We start from the raw sequence: 25,626 nt of genomic DNA on the forward strand, positions 1-25,626 counted from the left end.
GTTTGCCGGAACTAAAGAAACGAACAATTTGGGTTAGGCATTAGAGACAACCGCACTCACTTTAAATAGGGCACCACACAATTCCGTTGAGACGACACCGTATGAACTATGGTTTAGAGAAACCTAAGCTGTCGTTTCTTAAAAGTTTGAGGCTACGATGCTTATGTGAAAAAGTTTTAGGCTGATAAGCTCGAACCCAAAGTGGATAAATGCATCTTCATAGAATACCCAAAAATAGTTGGGTATACCTCCTATTTCAGATCCGGAAGCAAAAGTGATTGTTTCTAGAAACGGGTCCTTTCTCGAGGAAAAGTTTCTCTCGAAAGAATTGAGTGGGAGGATGGTGGAGACTTGATGAGGTTATTGAACCGTCACTTCAACTAGCATGTAGTAGGGCACAGGAAGTTGTTCCTGTGGCACCTACACCAATTAAAGTGGAAGCTTATGATAGTGATCATGAAACTTCGGATCAAGTCACTACCAAACCTCATAGGTTGACAAGGATGCATACAACTTCAGAGTGGTACGTAATCCTGTCTTGGAAGTCATGTTGCTAGACAACAATGAACCTACGAGCTATGGAGAAGTGATGGTGGGCCCAGATTCCGAAGAATGGCTCGAGGCCATAAAATCCGAGAGAGGATCCATGTATAAAAGAAAGTATAGACTTGGAAAGAACCACTTGATGGTCATAAGCCTGTTGGGTGCAGATGGATTTTAAAAGAAAGACAGACAATGATGGTAAGTGTCACCATTAAGAAAGCTCGACTTGTCGTTAAGATGTTTCCCGACAAGATGTTTCCAAACAATGATGGTAAGTGTCACCATTAAGTGTCACCATTTTGAACACGGAGGCGCCGTTGTTCGGCGCTTATATCGGAATCGACCGCGATCTGAATCGCTACGAGTACAACCACCTCATCCGCGTTCTAGTAACGCTTCCGCTTAGCAATCTACAAGGGTATGTAGATGCACTCCCCTTTCCCTCGTTGCTAGATTACTCCATAGATTGGTCTTGGTGATGCGTAGAAAATTTTAAATTTCTGATACGATCCCCAACAGTGGTATCACAGCTAGGTCTATGCGTAGATTCTATGCACGAGTAGAACACAAAGTAGTTGTGGGCGATGATTTGTTCAATTGCTTGTCATTACTAATCTTATCTTGATTCGGCGGCATTGTGGGATGAAGCGGCCCGGACCGACCTTACACGTACACTTACGTGAGACAAGTTCCACTGACTGACATGCACTTGATGCATAAGGTGGCTGGCGGGTGTCTGTCTCTCCCACTTTAGTTGAATTGGATTCGATAAAAAGGGTCCTTATGAAGGGTAAATAGCAATTGGCATATCACTGTTGTGGTTTTGCATAGGTAAGAAACGTTTTTGCTAGAAACCCATAGCAGCCACGTAAAACATGCAACAACAATTAGAGGACGTCTAACTTGTTTTTGCAGGGTATGCTATGTGATGTGATATGGCCAAAAGGATGTGATGAATGATATATGTGATGTATGAGATTGATCATGTTCTTGTAATAGGAATCACGACTTGCATGTCGATGAGTATGACAACCGGCAGGAGATATAGGAGTTGTCTTAATTTATTTATGACCTGCGTGTCAATGAAAATGCCATGTAATTACTTTACTTTATTGCTAACCGTTAGCCATAGTAGTAGAAGTAATAGTTGGCGAGGCAACTTCATGAAGACACGATGATGGAGATCATGGTGTCATGCCGGTGACGATGGTGTTCATACCGTGCCTCGAAGATGGAGATCAAAGGCGCAAGATGATATTGGCCATATCATGTCACTTTATAATTTGCATGTGATGTTTGTCATGTTTACATCTTATTTGCTTAGAACGACGGTAGCATAAATAAGATGATCCCTCACAATAATTTTAAGAAAGTGTTCCCCCTAACTGTGCACCGTTGCTAAGGTCCGTTGTTCCGAAGCACCACGTGATGATCGGGTGTGATAGGTTCTAACGTTCGCATACAATGGGTGGAAGCCAGATTTACACATGCAATACACTTAGGTTAACTTGACGAGCCTAGCATGTACAGACATGGCCTCGGAACACGGAAGACCGAAAGGTCAAACATGAGTTGTATAGTGGATACGATCAACATGAAGATGTTCACCGATGATGACTAGTCCGTCTCACGTGATGATCGGACACGGCCTGGTTGACTCGGATCATGTATCACTTAGATGACTAGAGGGATGTCTATCTAAGTGGGAGTTCATTGAATAATTTGATTAGATGAACTTAATTATCATGAACATAGTCAAAAGGTCTTTGCAAATTATGTCCTAGCTCACGCTTTGGTTCTACTGTTTTAGATATGTTCCTAGAGAAAATTTAGTTGAGAGTTGACAGTAGCAATTATGCAGACTGGGTCCATGAACTGAGGATTGTCCTCATTGCTGCACAGAAGGGTTATGTCCTTAATGCACCGCTCAGTGTGTTGAACCTCGAGCATCGTCTGTAGATGTTGGGAAACATCTGACATACACGTTTTGATGACTACGTGATAGTTCAGTACGTAATACTAACGGTTTAGAATTGTGGCACCAAAGACGTTTCTAAAACGTCGCAGAACATATGAGATGTTCCAAAGACTGAAATTGGAATTTCAGACTAGTGCCCACGTCAAGGGGTATGAGACCTCTGACAAGTTTCTTAAGCCTGCAAACTAAGGGAGAAAAACTCAATCGTTGAGCATGTGCTCAGATTGTCTAAATACTGCAATCGCTTGAATCAAGTGGGAGTTAATCTTCCAGATGAGATAGTGATTGTTCTCCATAGTCACTGCCACCAAGCTATTGGAGCTTCGTGATGAACTATAACATATCAGGGATAGACATGATGATCCTTGAGCAACTCGCGATGTTTGACACCGCGAAAGTAGAAATCAAGTAGGAGCATCAATTGTTGATGGTTAAACCACTAGTTTCAAGAAGGGCAAGGGAAAGAAGGAATACTTCATGAGACGGCAAATCAGTTGCTGCTCTAGTGAAGAAAGCCAAGGTTGAACCAAACCCGAGACTAAGTGCTTCTATAATGAGGGGAACGGTCACTGAAGCAAAACTACCCTAGATACTTGGTAGATGAGAAGGCTGGCAAGGTCGACAGAAGTATTTTGGATATACATCATATTATTGTGTACTTTACTAGTACTCCTAGTAGCACCAGGGTAATAAATACCGGTTCGGTTGCTAAGCGTTAGTAACTCGAAATAAAAGGCTGCGGAGACTAGTTAAAGGTGAGATGACGATATGTGTTGGAAGTGTTTCCAAGGTGATGTGATCAAACATCGCACGCTCCCTCTATCATCGGGATTGGTGTTAAACCGAAATAATTGTTATTTGGTGTTTGCTTTGAGCATATACATGATTGGATTATGTTTATCGCCACACGGTTATTCATTTAAGGAGAATAATGGTTACTATGTTTATTTGAATAATACCTTCAATGGTCTTGCACCTAAAATGAATGGTTTATTGAATCTCGATCGTAGTGATACACATGTTCATGCCAAAAGATATAAGATAGTAATGATAGTACCACGTACTTGTGGCACTGCCATTTGAGTCATGTTGGTATAAAACGCATGAAGAAGCTCCATGTTGATGGATCTTTGAACTCACTCGTTTTTGAAAAGATTGAGACATGAGAACCATGTCTATTGGTAGATATGCATGAAGAAACTCCATGCAGATGGATCGTTTGGACTCAGTTGATTTTGAATCACTTGACACATGCAAATCATACCACATGGGCAAGATGACTGAAAGGCCTCGTTTTCAATAAGATGGAACAAGAACGCAACTTGTTGGAAGTAATACATTTTGATGTGTGCAGTCCAATGAGTGCTGAGGCATGCAGTGGATATCGTTATGTTCTTACTTCACAGATGATTTGAGTAGATGCTGAGTATATTTACTTGATGAAACACAAGTCTGAATTATTGAAAGGTTTAAGTAATTTCAGAGTGAAGTTAAAGATCGTCGTGACAAGATAATAAAATGTCTATGATACGATCATAGAGATGAATGTCTGAGTTACGAGTTTGGCACACAATTAAGACATTGTGGAAATTGTTGCACAACTAATACCGCCTGGACCACCATAGTGTGATGGTGTGTCCGAACATCACAACTGCACCCTATTGGATATGGTGCATACCATGATGTCTCTTATCGAATTACCACTATCGTTTATGGGTTAGGCATTAGAGACAACCGCACTCACTTTAAATAGGGCACCACACAATTCCGTTGAGACGACACCGTATGAACTATGGTTTAGAGAAACCTAAGCTGTCGTTTCTTAAAAGTTTGGGGCTGCGATGCTTATGTGAAAAAGTTTCAGGCTGATAAGCTCGAACCCAAAGCAGATAAATGCATCTTCATAGAATACCCAAAAATAGTTGGGTATACCTCCTATTTCAGTTCCGGAAGCAAAAGTGATTGTTTCTAGAAACGGGTCCTTTCTCGAAAAAAAGTTTCTCTCAAAAGAATTGAGTGGGAGGATGGTGGAGACTTGATGAGGTTACTGAACCATCACTTCAACTAGCATGTAGCAGGGCATATGAAGTTGTTCCTGTGGCACCTACACCAATTGAAGTGGAAGCTTATGATAGTGATCATGAAACTTCGGATCAAGTCACTACCAAACCTCATAGGTCGACAAGGATGCATACTACTTTAGAGTGGTACGTAATCCTGTCTTGGAAGTCATGTTGCTAGACAACAATGAACCTATGAGCTATGGAGAAGTGATGGTGGGCCCAGATTCTGAAGAATGGCTCGAGGCCATAAAATTTGAGAAAGGATCCATGTATAAAAGAAAGTATAGACTTTGAAAGAACCACTTGATGGTCGTAAGGCTGTTGGGTGCAGATGGATTTTAAAAGGAAGACAAACAATGATGGTAAGTGTCACCATTAAGAAAGCTCGACTTGTCGTTAAGATGTTTCCCGACAAGTTCAATGAGTTGACTACAATGAGACTTTCTCACTCGTAGCGATGCTAAGAGTCTGTTGGAATTATGTTAGCAGTTACTGCATTATTTATGAAAGCTTGCAGATAGGATGTAAAATATATTGTTTCCTCGACATTTTTCTTGAGGAAAGGTTGTATGTGATACAACCAGAAGGTTTTGTCAATCCTGAAAGATGCTGACAAGTATGCAAAGCTCCAGCAATCCTTCTAAGGACTGGAGTAAGCATCTCGGAGTTGGAATGTACGCTTTGATGAGATGATCAAAGATTTTGGGTTTATACAAAGTTTATGAGAAACTTGTATTTCCAAAGAAGTGAGTGGGAGCACTATAGAATTTTTGATGAGTATATGTTGTTAACATATTGTTGATCAGAAATGATGTAGAATTTCTGGAAAGCATGCAGGGTTATTTGAAAAGTGTTTTTCAATGGAAAATCTGGATTAAGCTTCTTGAACATTGAGCATCAAGATCTATAAGGATAGATAAAAAACACTTAATAGTACTTTCAAATGAACACATACCATGACAAGATTTTGAAGGAGTTCAAAATAGATTTGCAAAGAAGGAGTTCTTGGCTGTGTTACAAGGTGTGAGTATTGAGTAAGACTCAAGACCTGACCACGGCAGAAGAGAGAGAAAGGACGAAGGTCGTCCCCTATGCTTTAGACGTAGGCTCTACAGTATGCTATGCTGTGTACCGCACGTGAAGTGTGCCTTGCCATGAGTCAGTCAAGGGGTACAAGCGTGATCCAGGAATGGATCACATGACAGCGGTTGAACTTATCCTTAGTAACTAGAGGACTAAGGAATTTTCTCGATTATGGAGGTGGTAAAAGAGTTCGTCGTAAAGGGTTACGTCGATGCAAACTTTGACACTAATCCGGATGACTCTGACTAGTAAACCGGATTCGTATAGTAGAACATTTATTTGGAATAGCTCCAAGTAGCGTGTGGTAGCTGCATCTACAAGATGACAGAGATTTGTAAAGCACACATGGATCTGAAAGGTTCAGACTCATTGACTAATAAACCTCTCTCACAAGCAAGATATGAACAAACCCCATGGGTGTTGGATTCATTGCAATCACATAGTGATGTGAACTAGATTGTTGACTCTAGTGCAAGTAGGAGACTATTTGAAATATGCCCTAGAGGCAATAATAAAATGGTTATTATTGTATTTCCTTGTTCATGATAATTGTCTATTGTTCATGCTATAATTGTATTAAACGGAAAGCGTAATACATGTGTGAATACATAGACCACAACATGTCCCTAGTAAGCCTCTAGTTGACTAGCTCGTTGATCAATAGATGGTCATGGTTTCCTGACCATGGACATTGGATGTCATTGATAATGAGATCACATCATTAGGAGAATGATGTGATGGACAAGACCCAATCCTAAGCCTAGCACAAGATCGTATAGTTCGTCTGCTAAAGCTTTTCTAATGCCAAGTATCATTTCCTTAGACCATGAGATTGTGCAACTCCCGGATACCGTAGGAATGCTTTGGGTGTACCAAACGCCACAACGTAACTGGGTGGCTATAAACGTGCACTACGGGTATCTTCGAAAGTGTCTGTTGGGTTGGCACGAATCGAGACTGGGATTTGTCACTCCGTGTAAACGGGGAGGTATCTCTGGGCCCACTCGGTAGGACATCATCATAATGTGCACAATGTGACCAAGGAGTTGATCACGGGATGATGTGTTACGGAAAGAGTAAAGAGACTTGCCGGTAACGAGATTGAACAAGGTATTGGGATACCAACGATCTGTTGGGGAACGTAGCAGAAATTCAAAATTTTCCTACGTGTCACCAAGATCAATCTATGGAGTCATCTAGCAACGAGGGAGGAGTGGATCTACATACCCTTGTAGATCGCGTGCGGAAGCGTTCAAGAGAACGGGGTTGATGGAGTCGTACTCGTCGTGATCCAAATCACCAATGATCCTAGCGCCGAACGGACGGCACCTCCGCGTTCAACACACGTATGGAGCAGCGATGTTTCCTCCTTCTTGATCCAGCAAGGGGGAAGGAGAGGTTGATGGAGATCCAGCAGCACGACGGCGTGGTGGAAGTAGCGGGATTCCAACAGGGCTTCGCCAAGCGCTGCGGGAGGAGGGAGATGTGTCACGGGAGGGAGAGGGAGGCGCCAGGGCTTAGATGCGGCCGCCCTCCCTTCCCCCCACTATATATAGGGCCAAGGGAGAGGGGGGCGCAGCCTTGGCCCTTCCTCCAAGGAAGGGTGCGGCTAGGGAGGAGTCCCTCCTCCCCAAGGCACATAGGAGGTGCCTTCCCCCTTTAGGACTCTTCCTTTCCTTATCTCTTGGCGCATGGGCCTCTTGGGGCTGGTGCCCTTGGCCCATATAGGCCAAGGCGCACACCCCTACAGCCCATGTGGCCCCCCGGGGCAGGTGGCCCCACCGGGTGGACCCCCGGGACCCTTCCGGTGGTCCCGGTACAATACCGGTGACCCTGAAACTTGTCCCGATGGCCGAAATAGCACTTCCTATATATATAATCCTTTACCTCCGGACCATTCCGGAACTCCTCATGACGTCCGGGATCTCATCCGGGACTCCGAACAACATTTGGGTTACCGCATACTAATATCTCTATAACCCTAGCGTCACCGAACCTTAAGTGTGTAGACCCTACGGGTTCGGGAAGCATGCAGACATGATCGAGACGTTCCCCGGTCAATAACCAATAGCGGGATCTGGATACCCATGTTGGTTCCCACATGTTCCATGATGATCTCATCGGATGAACCACGATGTCGAGGATTCGATCAATCCCGTATACAATTCAATTTGTCTAGCGGTACGATACTTGCCCGAGATTCGATCGTCGGTATCCCGATACCTTGTTCAATCTTGTTACCGGCAAGTCTCTTTACTCGTTCCGTAACACATCATCCCGTGATCAACTCCTTGATCACATTGTGCACATTATGATGATGTCCTACCAAGTGGGCCCAGAGATACCTCTCCGTCACACGGAGTGACAAATCCTAGTCTCGATTCGTGCCAACCCAACAGACACTTTCGGAGATACCTGTAGTGTACCTTTATAGCCACCCAGTTACGTTGTGACGTTTGGCACACCCAAAGCACTCCTACGGTATCCGGGAGTTGCACAATCTCATGGTCTAAGGAAATGATACTTTACATTAGAAAAGCTTTAGCATACGAACTACACGATCTTTGTGCTAGGCTTAGGATTGGGTCTTGTCCATCACATCATTCTCCTAATGATGTGATCCCATTATCAATGACATCCAATGTCCATGGTCAGGAAACCGTAACCATCTATTGATCAACGAGCTAGTCAACTAGAGGCTTACTAGGGACATGGTGTTGTCTATGTATCCACACATGTATCTGAGTTTCCTATCAATACAATTATAGCATGGATAATAAACGATATCATGAACAAGGAAATATAATAATAACTTATTTATTATTGCCTCTAGGGCATATTTCCAACAGTCTCCCACTTGCACTAGAGTCAATAATCTAGTTCACATCGCCATGTGATTAACACTCACAGGTCACATCGCCATGTGACCAACATCCAAAGAGTTTACTAGAGTCAATAATCTAGTTCACATCACTATGTGATTAACACTCAATGTGTTCTGGGTTTGATCATGTTGCTTGTGAGAGAGGTTTCAGTCAACGGGTCTGCAACATTCAGATCCGTATGTACTTTGCAAATCTCTATGTCATTTCCTAGATGCAGCTACCACGCGCTATTTGGAGCTATTCCAAATAACTGTTCTACTATACGAATCCAGTTTACTACTCAGAATAATCTGGATTAGTGTCAAAGTTTGCATCGACGTAACTCTTTACGTCGAACTCTTTATCACCTCCATAACCGAGAAACATATCCTTATTCCTCTAAGGATAATTTAGACCGCTATCTGGTGATCTACTCCTAGATTACCTTTGTACCCTCTTGCCAGATATGTGGCAAGGCACACTTCAGGTGCGGTACACAACATAGCATACTGTAGAGCCTACGTCTAAAGCATAGGGGACGACCTTCGTCCTTTCTCTCTATTCTGCCGTGGTCGAGCTTTAAGTCTTAACTTCATACCTTACAACTCAGGCAAGAACTCCTTCTTTGACTGATCCATCTTGAACACCTTCAAGATCATGTCAAGGTATGTGCTCATTTGAAAGTACCATTAAGCATTTTGATCTATCCTTATAGATATTGATGCTCAAGTAGCTTAATCCAGGCTTTCCATTGAAAAACACTTTCCAAATAACCCTATATGCTTTCCAGAAATTCTACATCATTTCTGATCAACAATATGTCAACGACATATACTCATCAGAAATTCTATAGTGCTCCCACTCACTTTTTTGGAAATACAAGTTTCTCATAAACTTTGTATACACCCAAAATCTTTGATCATCTCATCAAAGTGTACATTCCAACTCCGAGATGCTTACTCCAGTCCTTAGAAGGATTGCTGGAGCTTTGCATACTTATTAGCATCTTTCGGGATTGACAAAACCTTCCGGTTGTATCACGTACAACCTTTCCTCAAGAAAATCATCGAGGAAACAATGTTTTGACATCCTATCTGCAAGATTTCATAAATAATGCAGTAATCGCTAACATAATTCCAACAGACTCTTAGCATCGCTACGGGTGAGAAAGTCTCATCGTAGTCAACTCCTTGAACTTGTCGGAAAACATCTTAACGACAAGTCGAGCTTTCTTAATGGTGATACTTACCATCATTGTCCGTCTTCCTTTTAAAATCCATATGTACCTAACAGCCTTACGACCATCAAGTAGTTCTTCCAAAGTCTACACTCTGTTTTCATATATGGATCCTCTCTCGGATTATATGGCCTTGAGCCATTTTGGAATCCAGGCCCACCATTGCTTCTCCATAGCTCGTAGGTTCATTGTTGTCTAGCAACATGACTTCCAAGACAGGATTACATACCACTCTAAAGTAGTACGCATCCTTGTCATCCTATGAGGTTTGGTAGTGACTTGATCTGAAGTCTCATGATCAATATCATAAGCTTCCACTTCAATTGGTGTAGGTGCCACAGGAACAACTCTTTGTGCCCTGCTATACACTAGTTGAAGTAACGGTTCAATAACCTCATCAAGTCTCCACCATCCTCCCACTCAATTCTTTCGAGACAAACTTTTCCTCGAGAAAGGACCCGATTCTAGAAACAATCCCTTATTGCTTTCGAATCTGAGACAGGAGGTATACCCAACTATTTTGGGTGTCCTATGAAGATGCATTTATCCGCTTTGGGTTCGAGCTTATCAGCCTGAAACTTTTTTCATATAAGCATCGCAGCCCCAAACTTTTAAGAAATGACAGCTTAGGTTTCTCTAAACCATAGTTCATACGGTGTCATCTCATCGGAATTACATCGTGCCCTATTTAAAGTGAATGTGGTTGTCTCTAATGCCTAACCCATAAACTATCGTGGTAATTTGATAAGAGACATCATGGTATGCATCATATCCAATAGGGTGCAGTTATGATGTTCGGACACACCATCACACTATGATGTTCCAGACTGTATTAGTTGTGAAACAATTTCCACAATGTCTTAATTCTGTGCAAAACTCGTAGTTCAGATATTCATCTCTATGATCATATCATGGATGTATTATCCTCTTGTCGCGACGATCTTCAACTTCATTCTGAAATTACTTGGACCATTCAATAATTCAGACTTGTGTTTCATCAAGTAAATATACTCAGTATCTACTCAAATCATCTGTGAAGTAAGAGCATAACGATATCCACTGCGTGCCCCAGCACTCATTGGACTGCACACATCAAAATGTGTTACTTCCAACAAGTTGCTTTCTTATTCCATTTTACTGAAAATGAGGCCTTTCAGTCATCTTGCTCATGTGGTATGATTTGCATGTCTCAAATGATTCAAAATCAAGCGAGTCCAAAGATCCATCAACATGGAGCTTCTTCATGCGTTTTATACCATTGTGACTAAAATTGCAGTGCCACAAGTAAGTGGTAATATCATTACTATCTTTTGGCATGAACATGTGTATCACTACGCTCGGGATTCAATAAACTATTTATATCAGGTGCAAGACCATTGAAGGTATTATTCAAATAAACAGAGTAACCATTATTCTCCTTAAATGAATAATCGTATTGCGATAGACATAATCTAATCATGTCTATGCTCAACGCAAACACCAAATAACAATTATTTGGGTTTAACACCAATCTCGATGGTAGAGGGAGCGTGCGATGCTTGATCATATCAACCTTGGAAACACTTCCAACACATATCGTCAGCTCACTTTTAGCTAGTCTCTGTTTATTCCGTAGCTTTTATTTCGAGTTACTAACACTTAGCAACCGAACCGGTATCTAATACCCTGGTGCTACTAGGAGTACTAGTAAATTACATATTAACATAATGTATATCCAATATACTTCTATCGACAGCCTTCTCATCTACCAAGTATCTAGGGTAATTCTGCTCCAGTGGTTGTTCCCCTTATTACAGAAGCACTCAGTCTCGGGTTTGGGTTCAACCTTGGGTTTCTCCACTAGAGCAGCAACTGATTTGCCGTTTCATGAAGTATCCCTTCTTGCCCTTGCCCCTCTTGAAACTAGTGGTTTCACTAACCATCAACAATTGATGCTCCTTCTTGATTTCAACTTTCGCGGTGTCAAACATCGTGAATGTTTCAAGGATCATCATATATGTCCCTGATATGTTATAGTTCATCACGAAGCTCTAGCATCTTGGTGGTAATGACTTCGGAGAAACATCAATGTCTTATCTGGAAGATCAACTCCCACTCGATTCAAATGATTGTTGCACTCAGACAATCTGAGCACAAGCTCAACAATTGAGCTTTTCTCCCTTAGTTTGCAGGCTAAGAAAATCGTCGGAGGTCTTATACCTCTTGACGTGGGCACGAGCCTGAAATCCCAATTTCAGCCCTCAAAACATCTCATATGTTCTGCGACATTTTAAAACGTCTTCGGTGCCTCAACTCTAAACCATTTAACTGAACTATCACGTAGTTATCAAAATGTGTATGTCAGATGTTCGCAACATCAACAGACGACATTCGAGTCAGCACACTGAGTGGTGCATTAAGGACATAAGCCTTCTATGAAGCAATGAGGACAATCCTCAGTTTACGGACATAGTCCGCATAATTGCTACTATCAATTTTCAACTAAATTTTTCTCTAGGAACATATCTAAACAGTAGAACTGAAGCGCGAGCTACGACATAATTTGCGAAGATCTTTTGACTATGTTCAAGATAATTAAGTTCATCTTATGAACTCCCACTTAGATAGACATCCCTCTAGTCATCTTAAGTGATTACATGATCCGAGTCAACTAGGCCGTGTCCGATCATCACGTGAGATGGACTAGTCAACATCGATGAACATCTTCATGTTGATCGTATCTGCCATACGACTCATGCTCGACCTTTCGGTCTTCTGTGTTCCGAGGCCATGTCTGTACATGCTAGGCTCGTCAAGTCAACCTAAGTGTTTGCATGTGTTCCGAGGCCATGTCTGTACATGCTAGGCTCGTCAACACCCGTTGTATTGGAACGTAAGAATCTATCACACCCGATCATCACGTGGTGCTTCGAAACAACGAACTTTCGTAACGGTGCACAGTTAGGGGGAACACTTTCTTGAAATTTTAATGAGGGATCATCCTATTTACTACCGTCGTTCTAAGCAAATAAGATGCATAAACATGATAAACATCACATGCAATCAAATAGTGACATGATATGGCCACCATCACTTTGCTCCTTTTGATCTCCATCTTCGGGGCTCCATGATCATCACTGTCACCGGCATGACACCATGATCTCCATCATCATGATCTCCATCATCGTGTCTTCATGAAGTTGTCTCGCCAACTATTACTTCTACTACTACAGCTAACGGTTAGCAATAAAGTAAGGTAATTACATGACGTTTATGTTGACACGCAGGTCATAAATAAATAAAGACAACTCCTATGGCTCCTGCCGGTTGTCATATTCATCGACATGCAAGTCGTGATTCCTATTACAAGAACATGATCAATCTCATACATCACATATATCATTCATCACATCCTTTTGGCCATATCACATCACATAGCATACCCTGCAAAAACAAGTTAGACGTCCTCTAATTGTTGTTTGCATGTTTTACGTGGCTGCTATGGGTTTCTAGCAAGAACGTTTCTTACCTACGCAAAGACCACAATGTGATATGCCAATTGCTATTTACCATTCATAAGGACCCTTTTCATCGAATCCGATCCGACTAAAGTGGGAGAGAAAGACACCCGCCAGCCACCTTATGCAATTAGTGCATGTTAGTCGGTGGAACCGGTCTCACGTAAGCGTACGTGTAAGGTTGGTCCGGGCCGCTTCATCCCACAATGCCGCCGAATCAAGATTGGACTAGTAACGGTAAGCATATTGAACAAAATCAACGCCCACAACTACTTTGTGTTCTACTCGTGCATAGTAACTACGCATAAACCTGGTTCTGATACCACTGTTGGGGAACGTAGCAGAAATTCAAAATTTTCCTACGTGTCACCAAGATCAATCTATGGAGTCATCTAGCAACGAGGGGGGAGTGGATCTACATACCCTTGTAGATCGCGCGCGGAAGCGTTCAAGAGAACGGGGTTGATGGAGTCGTACTCGTCGTGATCCAAATCACCGATGATCCTAGCGCCGAACGGACGGCACCTCCGCGTTCAACACACGTACGGAGCAGCGACGTCTCCTCCTTCTTGATCCAGCAAGGAGGAAGGAGAGGTTGATGGAGATCCAGCAGCACGACGGCATGGTGGAAATAGCGGGATTCCAACAGGGCTTCGCCAAGCGCTGCGGGAGGAGGGAGATGTGTCACGGGAGGGAGAGGGAGGCGCTAGGGCTTAGATGCGGCTGCCCTCCCTTCCCCCCACTATATATAGGGCCAAGGGAGAGGGGGGTGCAGCCTTGGCCCTTCCTCCAAGGAAGGGTGCGGCTAGGGAGGAGTCCCTCCTCCCCAAGGCACCTAGGAGGTGCCTTCCCCCTTTAGGACTCTTTCTTTCCTTATCTCTTGGCGCATGGGCCTCTTGGGGCTGGTGCCCTTGGCCCATATAGGCCAAGGCGCACACCCCTACAGCCCATGTGGCCCCCCGAGGCAGGTGGCCCCACCCGGTGGACCCCCGGGACCCTTCCGGTGGTCCCGGTACAATACTGGTGACCCCGAAACTTGTTCCGATGGCCGAAATAGCACTTCATATATATAATTCTTTACCTCCGGACCATTCCGGAACTCCTCATGACGTCCGAGATCTCATCCGGGACTCCGAACAACATTCGGGTTACCGCATACTAATATCTCTATAACCCTAGCGTCACCGAACCTTAAGTGTGTAGACCCTATGGGTTCGGGAAGCATGCAGACATGACTGAGACGTTCTCCGGTCAATAACCAATAGCGGGATCTGGATACCCATGTTGGTTCCCACATGTTCCACGATGATCTCATCGGATGAACCACGATGTCGAGGATTCGATCAATCCCGTATACAATTCCCTTTGTCTAGCGGTACGATACTTGCCCGAGATTCGATCGTCGGTATCCCGATACCTTGTTCAATCTCGTTACCGGCAAGTCTCTTTACTCGTTCCGTAACACATCATCCCGTGATCAACTCCTTGATCACATTGTGCACATTATGATGATGTCCTACCGAGTGGGCCCAGAGATACCTCTCCGTCACACGGAGTGACAAATCCCAGTCTCGATTCGTGCCAACCCAACAGACACTTTCGGAGATACATGTAGTGTACCTTTATAGCCACCCAGTTACGTTGTGACGTTTGGCACATCCAAAGCACTCCTACGGTATCCGGGAGTTGCACAATCTCATGGTCTAAGGAAATGATACTTTACATTAGAAAAGCTTTAGCATACGAACTACACGATCTTTGTGCTAGGCTTAGGATTGGGTCTTGTCCATCACATCATTCTCCTAATGATGTGATCCCATTATCAATGACATCCAATGTCCATGGTCAGGAAACCGCAACCATCTATTGATCAACGAGCTAGTCAACTAGAGGCTTACTAGGGACATGGTGTTGTCTATGTATCCACACATGTATCTGAGTTTCCTATCAATACAATTATAGCATGGATAATAAACGATTATCATGAACAAGGAAATATAATAATAACTTGTTTATTATTGCCTCTAGGGCATATTTCCAACACGATCGAATCTCGGGCAAGTACTATGCCGGTAGACAAAGGGAATTGTATACGAGATTGACTGAATCCTTGACATCGTGGTTCATCCGATGAGATCATCGTGGAACATGTGGGATCCAACATGGGTATCCAGATCCCGCTGTTGGTTATTGACCAGAGAGATGTCTCGGTCATGTCTGCATTATTCCCAAGCCCGTAGGGTCTACACACTTAAGGTTCGATGACGCTAGGGTTATAGAGAAAGTATGTATGCGGTTACCGAATGTTGTTCGGAGTCCCGGATGAGATCCCAAACACCACGAGGAGTTCCGAAATGGTCCGGAGGTGAAGATTGATATATTGGACGAAGGGTTTTGAAGTCCGGAAGTGTTCCGGAGGTACCGGATGATGACCAGCATGACCGAAAGGTGTTTCGGGAGCCCTGGCAAGTGTTGGGGGCTTCATGGGCCAAGGGAAGGGGGGCAAACCAGCCCACTAAGGGGTTGTGCGCCACCCTCACCTATTCCCACGTGACCAGGGGGTTTGGGGCGCCCCATCTAGGGTTCCCACCTCCTGGCTTGGGGCCAAGTCACCCAAGGGGGAGATCCCATCTGCCCTGGCCGCCCCCCCCCCCCCCAGGGGAAACCCTAGGGCGCCTCCCCTTGCCCTTGCCCCTATATATAGTGGAGGTTTTGGGGCTGCACAACACACGAGTCTTTCTCTCCCAAGGCGCAGCCCTACCTCTCTCCCTCCTCCTATCTCGTAGTGCTTGGCAAAGCCTTGCTGGAGTACCACGCTCCTGCACCACCACCACGCCGTCGTGCTGCTGCTGGACGGAGTCTTCCCCAACCTCTCCCTCTCTTCTTGCTGGATCAAGGCATGGGAGACGTCACCGGGCTGCACGTGTGTTGAACACGGAGACGCCGTTGTTCGGCGCTTAGATCGGAATCGACCGCGATCTGAATCGCTATGAGTACAACTACCTCATTCGCGTTCTAGTAACGCTTCCGCTTAGTGATCTACAAGGGTATGTAGATGCACTCCCCTTCCCCTCGTTGCTAGATTACTCCATAGATTGATCTTGGTGATGCGTAGAAAATTTTAAATTTCTGCTACGATCCCCAACAATTATTTGAACCAAACGGTTCTTATTCTAAAAGCTGCCACCCGTACTGGTCAACCCTCGGACTCGCCACCAGGACATCAGCGGCTCCGGCTCAGCCTCGCCTGCAGCCCCGCGCGTTGCTGCAGCACCCCCTGCTCGGCCTCGGAGCTCCGCCTCACCTCGCTCTTCTTTCTCTCACAAATTCAATTTAGCGAAATTGCAAATTCAGACAAGATATACATATAACCATTATGATCATATATATAGCCCCTGTGGCACACACTCCGACCTTCAAAGAGAAACATGCTTGCTACGCGGACGGGCCTACATCATGGAGAGCCTTCTAACACCGACCAGAGGTACCTTTGTTGCCATAGAGGGCAATGAACATGGTCTGGGGTCGACGCCATCATGAAATAGGAAAGAAGGGCTATCAAAACATGGAGGGCTCCCCTTGAACCACACGGATGCGATTCCAGAGCTGAAGGGAGCTGACGAACACCAATCATGAAGGTGAAGCCACATGCGTGGACCTCCCCTTAATTAGATGTGCACCACACATCAACCGGCTCCATACAACCCTGGAGCAGAAGAAGAATGTTTGCAACCCGCATGCTGTCTATAGTTACGGACGGTACACAACCCTTAGATGTTGCATAAAAGACCATATACCCTATTTCTATTATAGTACGGTTTGCATATATGGGCAGGTTGGGAGATTACATGATGAAGGAGGTATTTTACAATCTTGAAGGTGGAGGGTCCGGTTACTCACCTCTGGACCTGTGCCCGCCCCAGGTATATACTCCTTCTAGTGATCTAAACGCTTTTATATTTCTTTACAAAGGAAATAATACAAATTACTTTGTGAAACCAAACGGCTCTTATTCTGCCATGCATGCATGCGTATTTACATGTTGTGCATGTATACTACTTAACACTGTAACACGTAGATACGATGCGAAGATGCATGTTGCGTCAGCTGTTGACGACCCTGCAGTTACGCCTGATCTGGGAGGGGGTTCCGCTGGGCGGGGTGAGGCTCGCCATCTTGATCATGGCCGTCACCAAGTCGGAGGCAAACAACGCCGGGTTGGCGGCGTACTGGCGCACCAGCGCATCCTGAGAGCCGCCGTTGAAGAGCACCTGGTCGGAGTTGAGCAGGCCGCGCTTGGCCACCAGGTTGCGATAGTAGGCGTTGTCGAAGAGGAGCGGCGTCTGCACGTCTAATGGCGCGAGGTTGGTGTCGCCGTTAGGAGCCTGGGCGGGGCAGGCGCCCTTGCGCAGCGCGGCGAACGCCGGGTCGATGTTAGTGCCGTTGTAGATGTGGTCGCGGAAGTTGAGGCACTGCGAGAAGCCGATGGTGTGGGTGCCGGAGAGCGCCGTGAGGTCCCGCGGGCTCAGCTGCTTCTTGGCGAACGCGGCGATGAGCTGGTCCAGGTTTAAGCTGGGCCCTGGGAGGTCGCTGTTCGCCTGAGTCAGGCTGGCCGTCGTCGAGTCCCGGTGGCCGAGCGGCACCGCCCAGCTGGGCCCGCCTAGCTGCAGGAACCCGAACGTGCAGTCTACGTAGTCAGCAACCCGAACGTGCAGCCTACGTACCCACTGTCATTGATCGTATTGTATTGTACGCACCAGAAAGACGCCGTCCCGTGCTGCGAGGGCGGTGATGTCGGCGCAGGATACGACGCCAGGGCAGGCCAGCTCCACGTTCCTCTTGATCTGGTCGATCACCTCGTAGCCCCGCACCGAGTTCACGTTCGGAAAGGCAGTCTTCTCGCCCACGAAGCTACCCACGTCATCCAAGAGAATGGACCCGTCGCAGCCCTATACATATAACAAAATTCCACCGTTAATCCTGACCTTCTCCGTGAAAAGAAAATAAATTCTATACGATTGTACATCAATCGGCATAACTATGTTTGCTTTAAGGGTTTATAGTTGACTTACTTGAACAAAGCAGTCATGGAAGTGGAGCCTGAGGAGGGACGCGCCCATTCGGCGCTCGGCGAGGAGGGCCTTGATCATGGTGGCGCGCACGGTGAGCTCAAGCGTCGGGCAGCTCTTCGCGTAGAACGACGGCGAGAGCTGCCCATAGGCCGCCGAGGAGAGGAGGAAGAGGGCAAGCACGCAGTGCCATGTCCGGCAGCTGGAGCACAAAGCCATGGCTCACAATGTGTATACGTACGTAGGTTCAGTTTGTTTTTCACTGTAAGCTCAGTGGCTTTGCTTAACTGTGGCGGGCACGAGCCACCTATTTATAATACTGCTGTTCTTTCCATTGCATGAGATGCATGCAGAATGGCCAAAAGGCCGCTAGGGTTGTGGAAAAGTATGACAAGTTGCACGTGGTTTCTTTCTCTGGTTGACTAAGTGCGACGCGCCGACGCATCTTAAAGGTAGGTGCCAAAAACTGATTCATCTTTGTTCACATGTCATTAGCAGATAGCATTTCGAGTATATATATAAATAATCATATATAAAAAAGTTGGTGTGTGGTCAGAGATCTCCATGGATAAAGATCATATTCCTAGCTAATTGAAATTATGTCTTGCCATGTCCCATGCTCCGTGGGGTTGTTTCATGAATTTCTTTTTAATGACATCTTAATCTGATTAGATTAGCGTTATGATCATAAATAAATACACATTGAATTGGCGGTGGGACATGGCAGCGGAGAAGGATGTAAGCCCTGCATGTGAGTAAACCCATGGCGCTGCTTTAGTTAAGGTCTCATTTTCTAGCTCCAACTGGCATCTGCTTTCCCAGTTTCCTATGTCGTGTTGGTAATAGGCCCTTTGGACAAACGCTTACCGCCCTTTGAATAAATGAAATTGCAAAACAAGCGCCTGCCTTGGTATTTTTTTGAAAAGAATGTTGATTTTAAAACCTATAGCTCCAATTCCTAATATAAACAGTCATGCATGTTATTTTTAATTCAGAAACATAAGGATTGCTTTGGTTGCAAGCAGGAGTATATAGCATATCAAAGGGACGCGGATTTTTGGCCCTGGGTGCTCCACCCCCTGTATGAACATTAAATTCAAAAAAAAACGTGGGGAAAATTCAAAAAAAAAATCTCGGATTTTTTCATGAAATTTCGCATGGAAGTTGATTGGGCACCCATGTTTGATATCCCAAGATTTCAGTTTTTTTAAAATATAGTATATTTTGAATTTGATATTCATATAGGGGGGGGGGGTGGAGCACCCAGGAGCTCCTGTGCATTTTCCATATCAAATCAACTTTCAAAAAGAGGGAGAGAAACACCAGACACCCGCAAAGCTAGTCAGGGCTCCCGCATCAGTCAATTCAAATCAGTGGGTTGAGAACTGACTGCATTACAGGTAAATGTTTGGTGCATTGATTTTTTTTGTGAGGAATGTTGGTGCAAACTTAAATTGACTAGATTTTAGCAACCACTTGTTGGTAAACCTTTAGTGCATCTTGACTAACTGGTGAATGAGCGGTGGGCTGGTCGTTGGCGGACGGACATGCCTGGGATAGTCACCTTCCTCGAGCGGGGATTCTCTTAGGCATAATCCAGATGAATGAATTGTTGGGCTTTTATCTACTTCATCGACAATGAAGGGTTCCGGCGACGCTAACCAACTACTATGCATGCCTACATTAGACTATGCGTCTACGATCCACAAGGGTAGTACATTCAACATGTGCTCATCTGCTGACACCAGGCTCATGTAGGCCAATCGGAGGTGGTGGGAGGAGGCGCTGAGCCCCTGTGGAGGAGAAAGGGGAGGATGTGGGGAGCGAGCATCAGTGACCAAGTGGAGGAGGGGCTACGAAAGGGAATGCCAAGCAACAATCACACACACTTATAAAAGGTGACAATTCACTGTTGACAGGACAATGGTTCGTTGCCATCCATTAGAGGTGAATGAGAATCACCGTTGATGAGGTTGCATACGGCCCGTCAGTGGTTATCAATCCAACCACTCGTGTATAAGTCACCGTTGATGGTCACCATTGATAGGTTGGCCTAGGCCCGTCGGGCATGACCCTACTATTGTATCCTTTTTGTAGTAGTGCATTCTATTTCAATACCAAATACAAAACATATATATGCATCGATGGATTATTGAACTTGTCGTGACGTGTTAGACAAATTTGAACAAGAAAGAGGGATAGAGCAGCATGTTAACCATTTGGTGACAAGCTCCGGTATATATTTTACTCTAGAACTTTTTTTTACATATACCTAGTGATAAACTAGAAATTGATATTGTGATATTTATGGGACTATACACTTGAGGTGTCTCTACCAAGATCTTTAAAGTTATACTCAAACATATATATACCGTGTTCACACAAGAATCTGACGAGTCCATTTCACACCACTTTTTACCTTTTGTTTTGCTTTGTAGTCATAACATTTTCGGGAAAAAATTTATCATTTATGGGTCAAAGTCAAGTTGATTGACGTGATAATTGCCTACCTTATGAGGCGACGATGGAGTGAGATAAAAAGCAACCACGAAGATCTTAGTAATTGAGAGGGAAAACAGACAACATCTCTAATCAAAGGGAGCAGAAAAGCCAAAGATACAAGTATACCAATATCACCGTGCTCCTTTGGAAGTACATCTTATTACAGTTCATGCAATATTTTGTCTTCTATTAATGTTATGCCTTATACTCTTTATGCAAAAATATAAGATGATATTTGTTCTAGTAAACTCCAATCGACTAAGATGACTATTAAGTTAGTAGATGGGGCATTTAGAGCACAGCATGGTGTTCTTCCAGATGTTCATGTCACTTTTGCATTTTAACTATCGCATTTGTCTTGTTGTTATTGAAATATATGAAGATTAATTGTCCTATTATATTTTGGAGACCTTTTTTGTACATTGTAAATGCAAAGATAGACTGGAAAAAGAAGTGATATCTGTTCGATTCAGAGAAGAGGAGTGGGAATTTTATCTTTCCAAGTTTAGAAATCGTCTTATTATAATGAAGAAAATAGTACAATGGGAAAAATATAGCACAACTTGTAGCCATTTATTTTGGTACTCCGAAAGACGAGTTAGAGAGAAGCCTTACTGAATATGAGCATGATCTTGAAGACTTGAAGAAATAATTGCTTGACCAATATCTTGATGAAGCTCCTCAGTTAGAACCTCCTCTAGGTGAAACTTATAAAGTACCTGAGAAAAGGTAGATGAAGAACTTCCGCCGCCAGATCAACACCATTACCCGAAGTACCTAGGTAAGAATATTTAGACAAAACTAAAGGATTTCTTGTTAATATAAGTGCTAACCTTTCAGAAAGCAAGAAAGACAGGCTCATGAAAACCTTGAAGAGCCATCATAAAGCATTCAGATACTCCATGGGTGACCTCAGAGGAATCAGTCCATCCATATGCACCCATAGAATAATCGTGGGCGAAGGGACTGAATCAGTAAGGGATTATCTAAGAAAATTAAATCCCGAGATGAAACAGTGGTAAGAAAAGAGGTAATTCGATTGCTTGATGCTGGTGTTATTTTTTCGTTATTGAAAGTAAGTGGATAAGCCCATTTCATTGTGTCCTCTTAGGGGGATTTACTATTGTGCTAAATAAAATAATGAGCTAATCCTTACCAGGACTATTTTTGGATATCAAATGCGTATTGATTACAGGAAATTAAATAAAGAGACACGTAAATATTATTACGGGTTATCATTTATTTATCAAAGGCTTGAGATGCTAACCACACATTCTCATTTCATCTACCATGATGGATACTCAAGGTTCTCAGAAAATAGCAGTCCATCCAAACAATCAGAGAAGCCAACATTCACTTGTCCTTTCGGTATGACTGCTATCTTTGCAACATTCATGTGTTATCATTTATTCACAAGTAGACATTCACTTGTTCTTTCGGTATGCTTATCGTTGGATGCCTTTTGTACTTTGTAATGCACTCACTACTTTTTAGTGATGTATGAATGCTATCTTTGTAGGTTTTGTTGAGGAAATAATGGTAATATTTATGGATGCTTTTTTCAATTTACGGGGCTTCATTTAGTAATTGCTTGTATAATCTTGACAAAGTTTTACATAGACGTGAGGACAGAAACCTTGTCCTTAACTGGGAGAAATTACACTTAATGGTGAATGAAGGCATTGTTCTTGGGCATAGGATCTCCGGTAGAGGAATTGAAGTTGACAAGGCTAAAATGGAAGCTATAGAAAAAAATTGTATCCCCATGCTGTAAAAGGAACACGTAGCTTTCTAGGCCATGCAGGTTTTTTTATTCATTCGAAACTTAATGTTATAAATTATATCCCAGCACAACACAAGTGCAAGCAACTTAATGTTATTCATTATGATAGTCATACTCATAATGAGGTTGAAAAGAATTTTGACATTGAGGACATGTCACTTTATAATTTGATAGTTGCTTGTGAAAAATTTGGACTCTATATTTTAGATGTAAAACCTAAAGTCTACATGAATCATCTAAGGATAGACCATAAACTTTGAAACCGTCTACATTACAACCTTGAACTGTCAGAACTGTTCAAGTTTCAACCATGCCCTCGCCTGAAACATGTTTTTGTTAGTTGAAATGGTTTTGACTTGTTGACCACACAATCAGCTGCCTAGCCAACTGCAACATCACAAAAAATGTGTCCAATTTTTTTTAAAAAATTTTGGAGAGTCAACTACCATGGTGATTACTCTATGAAAGTTTCAAACTTTTTTGCCAAACAAATTAATAATACAAGCAAAATAACATTCAACTATTTTCTGGTCAAAATTTTGAACAAAAAATGGAAGCGCCTAGAAAAAATTCAAACATTATGTAAAATCAACACTACCATGTGATCACCCTATTTAAGTTCAACGTCTTTTACTAAACAAATTAAAAATAGAATCAAATACATATTTAGCCCAATTTTGGGAAGATTTGACTGAAAAAATCAATGTGCCCAGAAAAAATTAACACATCTCTTTAAAATGAACAGTACATACTGATCATTTTGGTTAAAAACTTTTCTTGCAAAACAGATTGATAAATACAAATAAAATACATATTCATGCCCTTTTTTGTTAAATTTTCAAAAAGAGGGGATCAATGCGTATTTTTCTTGTATTTTTCAATATGAGTGGAAAAGAGGTTTGAAAATTTCTAGATGAATTACAATGGTAGTGTTGATTTTACCAAAAAATGTATTTTTCTGGACACTTCCAAATTTTAACCATAAAATGAAAATTTCCATATAATTTGAAAACTTTCTGCAAAATTAACACTACCATGCCCTTGTTTCGTCAAACAAATTTTTGAGAAGTTTTAAACCTTTTAGTCAAACAAATTTAAAAACACGAACAAGAATACATATTCAGCCCTTGTTTCGTCAAAATTTGACCAAAAATGAAAGTGTTCAGATTTTTTGATACATTCTATAAAATCAACGGTACCAAGGTGAGCAATTTGCAAAAGTTTTAAACATTTTTGCTAAATTTGTTTAAAACTACAAGTAGAATACAAATTCAACAAAATATTGGGTGACATGTCAGCTAACTCGGTAGTCAACTGGTCAAAACCGTTTTGGCTCACCAAAAACCGTTTTCATTTAGCTTCTTCTCCTCTGTTTTGTCCCATGTGTCAGGGCCATGCAAGGTAGTTAGAATCGTGATTTTGAATCGCATCGGAAATGATTGCAAATCGTAGAATCTTAACTCCGAGGATCGTAAAAATGTAGATTTTGCTAACCGAAATCATATAATCAAATGGCTTAGTTTGGATCATAAATTCGTAGGATCATATAACAAAATCATGATTCTGACAATCTTGAAAGCCATGTGCTCCCGATGAATAACGAGCTCCAGTTTCATGTTGCTTCTTCAGCTCCATTTCGACCCCATCCGTCAAAGTGATGTGATGTTGAGGCACCAAACGGGCCATGTGTTGGTTGACATCAACCAACCACTAAACGCACCCCGTGTTGGTGGTAACGAACCACCAAACACCTCAAGCCCACTCAAATAAAATAAATCCCCATGAAAAGCCCATATGCATTGTCGTTTACACAACATTGGACAAACCCAGGACAATTGAAAAGGACTTTACTGAATAACCGACCTTTAACTGATAGCCTCGAGCTATAATGTGATGAAGGTGTGCATCCTCCTCTAGTATATGTTGGACGCAAAATAAGTACTCACACACATAATGAGTACAGTACATGAACTGCTAGAAGCTCTCAAGTAAAAATAGTCAAAACTAAATCCCATGGACGCATCAAGTATGAAAATCACGGACAAGAAGTTCCGCAATCCATCCAACCACAAAGAACGTAGAAAACCACAATAAGTATGTAATAGTAATGCATGCAGGCCACAACACGTACGAAAGACAACCATATACAACCAGTAGTTCATTACATATGTTCATATGTACACATCAGATAACAAACAATATCCAAGATGTGAAAGTTCCTTGATAGACCTACGCTTATTGATTTGAAAAAGGAGGCATTTGGGTTGATGGAGCGCATACATGAGTTTCAGATTTTGAAGGTCACACATGTAGCTAAATTTGTATCACATGCCCTAGTTGAATATTGCAATAGAGAGTAGTAACGAGTGCGATGTTTTAGTGCTCTGGCTCCATGGTGCACTTTATTTGGAACATATGAATTTTGTATTTCAAATTTCAAAAAATTCAGAAAAATAATCCACATTGTTATATGGATGTCTATCACAATTGTGCAAATTTTAAAGACAAAATAAATTGATTCACGAGCTATAGAAAAAAGTCAACAGCGTAGATTTCAAAATAATAGTTCATGAATTTCATTTTTTTTAATTGTTCATGAATTTGAAAAAATCACGGTTCAGAAAAAGAATGTGAATTCGAAAAAATAACACAAATTCAAAAAAAATCAAGAATATAAAAGGTTCAAAACATTTGAAAACACTGCACCAAATTTCAGAAAAAGTTCATGAAAATTGGAAAAAAAATCATAAATTTGAGGGAAAAAGTCATGGATATGAACAATGTTTTGAAAGTTCATAATTTGGAAAAGGTTCATAAAATGAATTTTTTTTCATGAATTTAGAAAAACAATAAAGAATTGATTTTTTTTGTAATTTGGAAATGTTTCTGAAAACTGTAAAAACTTCACTGAATTGATAAAACGACAAAAATAAAAAGGAAATAAAAAAGAAAAAAGAAAAAGAAAACAAAAAAGAAAGCAAAAAATGAATAAAATAAGAAACCGGTG

General features: G+C 42.6%; 1 protein-coding gene across 1 annotated transcript; it reads right to left on the minus strand.

Annotated features, from left to right (window-relative positions):
* Nucleotides 1–17,042: 17,042 nt before the first annotated feature.
* On the minus strand, nt 17,043–18,628 carry LOC123130113 (peroxidase 70). The gene is made up of 3 exons (XM_044550064.1): nt 18,338–18,628; nt 18,023–18,214; nt 17,043–17,929 (listed from the first exon to the last, which is right to left on the minus strand). Exons 1-3 carry the CDS (start codon nt 18,551–18,553, stop codon nt 17,369–17,371), a joined length of 969 nt encoding a protein of 322 aa, XP_044405999.1. The 5' UTR covers nt 18,554–18,628; the 3' UTR covers nt 17,043–17,368.
* Nucleotides 18,629–25,626: the final 6,998 nt, after the last annotated feature.

The sequence above is a fragment of the Triticum aestivum genome, chromosome 6A, assembly GCF_018294505.1.
Source record: "Triticum aestivum cultivar Chinese Spring chromosome 6A, IWGSC CS RefSeq v2.1, whole genome shotgun sequence".
NCBI classification, from domain to species: Eukaryota; Viridiplantae; Streptophyta; class Magnoliopsida; order Poales; family Poaceae; genus Triticum; species Triticum aestivum.